Here is a 9,482-nt window from a genome sequence, read left to right as displayed (position 1 = left end):
GAATAATTTTGTAATATTAAATACTTCCATCAAACACATGCAAGCACGCGGACAGAGCGTACGACGAACAAAAGGAGGAAATTAACCATATAACCATATGAATTATAAAAATTGTTTTAAATGGCTCTTCTGATATTTAAACCAGCAATTTAAGTACATGACTAAAATTCACTCCTTTCACGTATTCATCTCACTTGAATAATAAACTAGATTGAGGATTAAAAACGTGTCTTAATTAGATTATTCAATAATCTTTTTCTTCATATCATAGCAAATCAAACACATTATCTTGGCTTGACTCTTTGAAGTATAAATGATACATAAAAGTTTTGTCCCTCGTCATATAAATTCAATACATGAAAAATGAATATCCCAGGTTTCCCGCAGATCAACATCATGTTGGGGCTTTGCCAGTTACTCGCTGGGCAATCCATCCAAGACCATCATACAGCCCATCTCCGGTGAGGGCACAACAAGCCTGTATATGCCAATCATGGTCCTTGATACTATGAAGAGATAATGCATCAGTGATCTCAGCAGGAGTCATAGCATCCTTGATATCTTGTTTATTAGCAAAGACAAGAACCACAGAATGTTGTAAATCTTCATGCCCCAGCAACCTAAAAAGTTCATCCTTCATGACAGAGATCCTGGCTCTATCACTGCTGTCTATCACCGCAATAACAGCATGTGTTCCTCGGTAATATGTTGCCCATGATGTCCTCAGTCTTTCTTGTCCGCCAAGATCCCAGACCTGAAATGAATTACGAAGTGGAGTAAGTAATGCTTCAACCTGCGCAGTAGTAAAAATTAGAACACTCAATACCAAATGTAGTTTAAAAACATTCATGTGGATTGCTACCAAAACCAGATCCATCCTTTCACCAGGAAGGAAAGAAAATAGAAAACAAAGGCTCAAAAAAGGTTTAAAATGATGGCCCACACCAAGACCTGAAGAAATGGAAATAAATGCCCTTTCACTCCCTCCAAAACACTTGTTACAAAGACAAAATCAAAGACTGTTAATTTATGTGATTATCCACTGTTCATACAGACAACTGGCGTCCAAAAATCATCAAATGCCAAATTGTGGTCGGAGTTTGTAAAGAATCAAGGTAGCCAAACATCAGCCAGCATTGGAAAAATGTTGACATCCATAGAAGCTATTTCAGTGGATGCAAACAAGCGTTGTTATGTACCAACACTTCTAGCAAAATTGTACGCAATCAATTTTGGACTTCAAACCACGGATTTGACATGTCACTTTCGCAGTGAAAAGCAAAACCCCTAACTTCATAATTCAATATCACTATGTTACTTTAAGCCTTTGTTTAAATGGTGTGAAAGAAAGTGAAGGAGCAAAAAGAAAGAAAATTAGAGTTGAAAGTAAGGTTATTTGGATGAGTCGGAAGAAAGTGTAAATAAGTAAAAAAGTAAGATGATTTTATTTGCCATTAATAATTGTATTTATTATTTTTTTAATTACTTATTATATAATAATAATAAAAGTGAAAACCACCATTATCAATTAAGGATGTCTCATAACCAATTATGTATACAAAAACACCTTTTATTTTAGGAACATAGTTGATTATGTTTGCTGCGTAATACATTAAACATAATTGATTATGTTTGCAATGTAATCGATAAACATAATCGATTATGTTGAAGGTTCTCTCATCTTTCTCTCTCATTAGCAACGAGGATTACAACTCTTTCTTTTCAAATCCCTGCAAATCAGCTTAAACAAACTCAACTGATCCTCTCAAATCCTTTCATATCCATCCTTGCTAAATGGTATACAAGCAGTGTGTAATAGCCTTTATATGTAATATTAAGAAGGGTGGGGAAGTTTAATGACGGAAAATGAGAATGCTACAATGAATAAGTGGTCACCCAAAGTAGAGACCTCCCATAGTAGAAAAATTGGTACAACTTTGTCTTTGATGGTTTGGGCATATGAGGAGGCGGTTGACCGCTCATGCAAGATAACCCAATGCTTAAATGTATGAAGAAATTTACAAATCAAATCATGGGGAGACATTTAGAAATAAATGGCCTGTCTTTCCACTTAATAAATGACAGAACGTTATGGGGGGGCGGTATGATTCATACAGCCAACTCAATGCAATGGGAGAAGGCTTAGTAGTTATTGCTGTTGCATAATTACACATCTAAAAGTGTTTTTTATCAACAATTCAAACAATGCTTTTTATCAAAATCATTTCACTTCAAAATCACTTTTAACAAAATCAAGGTCATTCAAAATTATGTTTGCAAGAACTCACCCTAACGCATCCTTTTTGACACATCTCACCCAAAAACACATTAGAAAATAGAAGCAGGACAAAGCTATATGTCTGGTCCAAGGGCACAGAGACATATGGAACCCAAACAGTCATCGTGGTAGAAGTCAAATGGCTAATTTTTGTATTTTCTATGACTGTTGAATCCTCTAGATGGCTAAATTGGAGTGCTGGCAAATTTATCTACTTAGAACCTATGATTTACTAATAAAGATTAATAAGACAGTAAGCAGAGACAAGTTCCCATACTCACATACATATATTCGGCAACAACAAAGATAACATAAAACCCTCCTAGCAAGATCAACACAATGAAACAAAATACATGAATAAACAAACTAGTAAAGTGATAGGAGAACGGACCTCAAATCGTATATTCTTGTAAACGAGCTCTTCGACGTTGCTACCAACAGTGGGGTTGGTAGTTACAACCTCACCCAGATGCAATTTGTAAAGGGTCGTGGTTTTTCCAGCGTTATCTAATCCAACAACAACAATCTTATACTCTTTTGCAGGGAATAACATGAACCAGAACCTGGACATCATTGCCCCCATCCTCTATCTACTGCTAAAAGAATCCCTATACAATCAACAGACAAACCCCATCAAATGGGAACACAAAGGTATCTGAAAAATCAGATTTTCGATCAAAAAAGAGACAAACTTGCGTTGGATCAATTATACAGTTAACAGATCGATATAACGTGCAAAATACATTCACAGTTTCAGAACGAAAAGATCAAACCTGGCACCGCTGTTTACAAGGAGAATCGGAGTCTGTGGGAGAAAGGGGGAATTGAAATCGTGAGAGCCCCAACTTCGAATTTTCAATTTTCTTTTGTATTTTTTTTTACTTTTCAGAATGGAAGGAAAAGGAATACAAACAATTAAAAACATTGAGGCTTCCTATAATGAATGTCAGTGCCCACACACGTCATCCATAACCAATTATTTTAATAAAAAAAAAATGTAATTACTTATAAGAGTTGTTACTTTTTTTTACAAACAAAAGTTTGTTCCTTAAAGAGTTATCACTTATCTTCTGTTAACAAAAATCATCACTTATCTAATTGTGTTATCTTTCTCTTTTTATTTTCCTTTTTTATATTGTTTTAAAATATTAGAAAAGTACATTCACTATGCTATTTTAGGCTATCTAGACTATGATAATTTATCACCACAGTGATTTCTAAATTTAATGAGATATTTTTTAACAACAAAGTTAGAGAAACCCGTACAAACTTATAAATAGATAATATCAAAGATATGAATCTAACAAAATAAGAAGATTGAAACACTGAAACTAAAAAGGAGGTTCAAGTCACATTTGGTTAATAATGACTTTGAAAAATAAGAAAACCTAGTAAAATTGATTTCTTTTATCTGGATTACGTTAATGATATAAGATAAAATTTACTTGTTAGATTTGGTCACATTTTTTTTAGTGAATTCAGTTTAAAGGTAAAATAGGATTTGCATAAGTTGTTTTTGGCATTCAAATATATTTCATGACTAGTTCCTTGAGTATTTTTTGAGAATGTACTCACCCTTAGCCAACCCTCTGAGGATTGTTTTAAAACGAAAATTCTTTGAATACAAATTGGACTCAACTACTTTTGGCTATAATTGAGAATTCTTTGAAGCCAGTCACTCCTAGCTAAAATCTAGTATTCTTTGAATCGTCCACCTCTGACTAAAACCAAGTATTCTTTGAAAGTAACCACTCTTGGCCAAAACAATGTTATTTTCCAAACAAACACCCTTGGCTAGGATAGGTAAATAATTTGATTAGTGATCAAATTGATAAGTAGGCCACCCACTAGAGAGGAACAACATCTTTCAACGTATATGAGGTGTGTGAACTCTTCTAATTCATGACGAGAACACTCACATTGTTATCTATGAAGATTTTTGGGCTATAGAAGATTTTGTCAAAGTTTTAGCAATGTTCAACTTCATTAAGCTTATTTTTCTTCTTGAGTAATGGCTTTATATAGGCAATGGAGAAGAATGTAGTCGTTGCAAAAACCATTTCTGGTCATTGAGCAACTTCAACTCACTTGAATGTCTTTCTTGTGTCTAATGAACTTGTTTGTGAAGGATGTATTAAATGCAATTCATGAGGCATTGATTTCTCTTTTCTTCTTTACGCAATGCCTTTCATAGTTAACAATACTTATTTCCTTGGGTTGTAAAGCCTTTTACACCAAAATATGATAAAAGTAGATGCCATATTGGGTAGATAGTTGGACCGAAGTTGACATAAGCTTGTGTCAAGATGTTGTTAAAGAAAAACAAATTTAGTTTTTCATCTAAGAGACCATTGATGTGACTTGTACTTGAATGAATCTTCTTGGCAGACGAAAGTAACAAATATTTCCTGCAATCAAAGAATAAGCATATATGTGGGTTCGTATGATGCAATGTTAACTTAATTCTAATGGAATGTATCGTTTTGAGACATACAAAAACATCACAGTGTTGTATCATCTAAAAGATGAAATATTTACGTCTTATATAATTTGTTTGTTAAAGCTATCATCTTTCAGACGAAGTATGACCATTTTTTGCACTTAATTACTTTCAACACTTAATCAAGACCATGAATTTTTCTCTACCAGAGATGATAACAATTTGCAGTTAAATTAAAATGACTTCAGTGTTGATAGTCTAATGTAGTGCTAGACCATGTAATATAAAAGAAATGATAGTATAGTTGTGGTCAAATGATCCAAAGTCGTCTCCCAACAAATTCAAAAGTAAATTTCTGTCAAACAATGTTCAATACTATCTGCAAACAATAAGATTAACAATAACAAGAAAATAAAAATGGATTTTTAAATTTTTATGTAGAAGAGTAGACAATAAAAAAGTAGTAGATAAGCATGTTGACTCTCAAGCTTTCTACAAGAAAATTTACAATTACCTAAAGAAGAAATTTGTAGGTAACAAAGAAAGTTCGTAAGTAAAACAGTGTTACATACAAATTATCTACAAACAAAAATTTGTATGTTGTATAGATTACATACAAATCTCATAACACCTAGAACCTTTAACCACTACACCAGATAAACATTTCAATCATATTATGATGATGATTATTATTATTCTTATAATGTTATTATAATTATTCTTATTATTATTAAAAGAAACAATAAATTATTAATAATAAGAATAATAATATTTGTAATATTAATAATAAACAAACAATAATCATATTAATAATAATATTAATATTATTATTATTATTTATTATTATTATTAATAGTAATATTATTAATATTGTTAATACTAATATTAATAATAATAGTAACAATAGTCAAGTTAATAACAATAGTAATATTAGTATTAATAATGTTATTAATAGGTTTAATTATTTTTTTTCTCCCAACATTAAGGGCCAATAGTCAATTTGGTCTTGTGGTTTTAAAAGAAAAAAATCAATTTCATCTTAAGTTTTTTAAAAAGGTATGCAATTTGGTCTCTTCCGTTAAATTAATATGAACAACGTTAACTGATCATTATTGGCACACAAAGCTATGTACACGTCGATTCCACGTATAATCCAACAACCTTCTTATCATATTTAACAATAAATATAATAATTTTGTTTTGAATTTGGAGATGGTCACTTCAAAAAAAGTCATTACCTTCACTTTTTACAATTCTGATATTCTTTTTGAACCGTCAAACTCTTCCCTCAAATTCACCCTTTCATTTCCCTCTTTCTTCAATCCTCCTTTTGTTTTTTGTTGTAATATAAATTTGCTATCTCCACAAACCCTCACTCTTCGATGGCAAGACGAATGAGCTTATAGGAACATCGGGGGTATTGCAAAACATTAGGAATTTGATTTTGGGGGTATTGTAGAACATTCAACAAAAGGAAAGATTAAAAAAGATAGATAACAACAAAGGTGTAAGTGGATAAAGACTTACTGGAACTGGAGATTTTGACGATATCGAGAACAAGGTCGTGGCAGCGGTGCATCCTGCAACAAAGATGATGGACAAAGTCGAGCTATTCAGAGGTAGAGAGCACATGGTGAGAGAGGATGAGTGTGCGTAGACGATGGTTGTGTCGACGGCGAGAGCTGAGTCGACAACGTTGAGGTGCAGGGTTGTTACAGTGAGGGTGACAAAGAGGGGGAGAGGGTTAGAATTCTTATGTGGATAACACGTGGACTCCACCTATGCACAATTGTCCCACATTGTGTGTCACATCGTCAAAAGTTAACGTCGTTGGTAAAAGTTTAACAGAAGAAACCAAATTGCATACTTCTAAAAAACCTCGGGACCGAATTGATTTTTTAATAACCACTGTAGTAAATTGATATTGACCATAAATGTACGGACCAGAAAGGTAATTATACCTTATTAATAATATTAATAATCATATTTATTATAATTAATAATAGTAATAATACTAATATTGATGTAATTACTCACAAATTTGAATCCTTAGGTAAATTACCTACAAATTTATTTGTATGTAATTACCTACAGATTTTAATTCGTACATTAATATTTACGGATTTGAATTTGTATGTAATTACTTGTGGATAAATTCGTAGGTAATATCCTTAGGTAACCATCCGTAGGTAATATCTATAGGCAACAATTTCCCGCATCAGTCTGTCAAAATTACATATGAAATTTACCTACAAATTTTTTCCGCCAAACTATTTCGTTATTATATATGGACAAATCAATAGGTAACTCATTTTTACCTATAGATAATAATCCGTAGGTAAGTCCAAATTTACCTACGGATCCAAATTCGTAGGTAATTATTAGTAGGTAATAACAAATTTTCTTGTATCATTAATTCAATCATCTAAACAGAACTAAATTAAGAAAATATGTATTAGGCAAAGACAATTGATTCTAATTAATAAAACATGCGTCCACTAATTTATTTAGTAACTTACTCGTCTCCATCTGTCTACTCATAAGGTTTTTAATCTTTTATCTCTTGAATCATGCGTCCAAGAGATTATTCAAAAAAATAAACAAGTGTTTCAACAAAAATAGAATTGAATTATCAACATGCATTAAAAAACAACACAATTCTCAAAACAACAATTAAACTAAAAAAAATATCATATATTTAACACATTAAGATATCGAAGAACAAAAATTTAATTGCACCAAACCTTAGAATTCATTGTGAAATTACAAGAGAATCAACCGAAAGGAGTTTAGCCTTTCATACTGATATGAACCCAATAACATGATAGAGATATAATATGAACATGTTATGGGTTCAATAAGAGTTGGAATATGATTAGGCACTTTTTAAGAATAGGATCAATGTTCTTAATCAATCAAGAACTCACCAAAACAAAAGTAACCAAGCCAAACTCACATAGAAATCCATTTTCGGTCATATGAACCGTTTGAAACAAGGAAGAACACAAAAGCATCGATTGAAACTCCAAGAAACACAATTAAAACCACAAGAAAAGAAAACTAAAGCAAACTACCGAACATAAACACAAACTAAACAAGTTCTACCGATTGAATCAACAAGAAACAACAAAGACATGTTTTGGAATGGAAATGGAAGAAGAAGATGAAAAGGACAAGGAAACTTATGTGGTTGGAGCCCTTGGAAATGTGCACGCCACTTGAAGGATGGTTGGCTTCAAGATGAGTGTTGTTGTCGCCACTTGAGAGACCAAGAATTCACTCAAGATAAGACTAGAAGAGAAGAAGACACAAGTCTCTCTCAATCACTCACCAATTTGGTAGAGGTTCATTACTCACAAAATCAATCTTATTATTTCAAAGACCCAAGCCTTCCTTGTATAATGAGGAGGACCGGTCACAAGTACAAGAGAAGCTTTGAAAGGTTACCTTCTAACTCTTCCTATTCTAGCGCCTAAAGGAGTGTGAAGAGACATAATGAGAATCAAATAAATGAGGCTTTTATTAATGAAGGAAGAGGACATCCACCCTCACATTTGAAGTTCTTCCTTCTAGTCTTCTCAAAATTAAAAGAAGACATAAAATAAAGATGAGGCCCAAGCCCAAAGCCCAAGCCCAAGCCCAAGAAGGCCAAAGCCCAACAAGCCCAAGTCCAACCCATGAGGGGCAAGACCAAGCATTAAATAAAAGAGCATCATTTGAATCACTCTTAGGAGGTGTGGATATTAAATAAAGAAGTGTGAAAATGTAAAATAAAGTCACATTATCCATGTGACTTAGGAGAGTAGGTGTAGGTGTAGTTTTTAGGAGGTGTCATAGTAGAAAAAGGTCACACCTCCCATGTGACTTGTTTTTTGTGGGAATTTCAAATGAGTTTTATTTGAATTTTCCCACCTATTTTCCAGCACCCTCACACTATAAATAGAGGTGTGGGCTCTTGTAAAATTCAGATTTGAATTTTGAATTAGAGAAACTCTACTCAATTTGAGAGAGAATTGGGGAGCTTTGTGCCTTCCTCACTTAGTCTTATCTTGAGTGTTCTTGGTTACCTCAAGTGGCGGCATAGCACACTCATCTTGGAGTCTTCATCCTCTAAGTGGCGTGATCATCCAACCAATCCATCCATCTTCATGAGCTTTCTCTTCTCCTTCCTTCCTTCTTCTTTTATGTTCATGTCTTAGCTTGTGTTCTTTGCATTTTCAGTTTCGGCATTCTAGTTCCTTTGTTGTTTTGCTTCGGTCATTTTACTTTTGCTTTTCCTCTTTGCTTCTTCTTCATTTCTAGTTGTTGTTTTGATTCAATTGACAATACATGGATCTTCCATGTGAGTTTGGGTTTTGGTACTAGTCTTGGTGAGTTCTTGAAAATAGAACCTTGATCCAATTCTATCAAAAAGTGCCTATCTCATATCCAACTCAAGTTGATTCCTAAGAATGTCAAGAATCATTCATATTGTGCTATTGGAATCATATTCTAGATCTTTCCTAAAACTAGCGCCTAAAGGTGCTATACAATGGAGGTGTCTTAGGTTTCCCTCTTTAGCACCTTCCTAAACACTACTCTGTATGTTTTACAATTTTTATACAAAAGAAACTATAAAAAGAAAAAACATTTGAAGCCTACTACCTAACTCCTTAACTTTGCTCCTTGTAATCCTTTGAGGTATAAAGGATGATGAGTTAATGTGTCTTTGAGAATCTTGAACTTCAACCTCATTCTCTTCTTCTTCTTGATCTCCATCATACT

The 9,482-nt window shown here is 33.0% G+C and overlaps 1 protein-coding gene across 1 annotated transcript; it reads right to left on the bottom strand.

The window, feature by feature from the left end:
• Nucleotides 1-211: 211 nt before the first annotated feature.
• On the bottom strand, nt 212-3,524 carry LOC137828365 (uncharacterized). The gene is made up of 3 exons (XM_068634902.1): nt 3,052-3,524; nt 2,670-2,886; nt 212-754 (listed from the first exon to the last, which is right to left on the bottom strand). Exons 2-3 carry the CDS (start codon nt 2,859-2,861, stop codon nt 395-397), a joined length of 552 nt encoding a protein of 183 aa, XP_068491003.1. The 5' UTR covers nt 2,862-2,886; nt 3,052-3,524; the 3' UTR covers nt 212-394.
• Between the last annotated feature and the right edge of the window lie 5,958 nt (nt 3,525-9,482).

Source organism: Phaseolus vulgaris, chromosome 7, assembly GCF_000499845.2.
Source record: "Phaseolus vulgaris cultivar G19833 chromosome 7, P. vulgaris v2.0, whole genome shotgun sequence".
NCBI classification, from domain to species: domain Eukaryota; kingdom Viridiplantae; phylum Streptophyta; class Magnoliopsida; order Fabales; family Fabaceae; genus Phaseolus; species Phaseolus vulgaris.
This window is presented reverse-complemented; position numbering and strand designations above follow the sequence as displayed.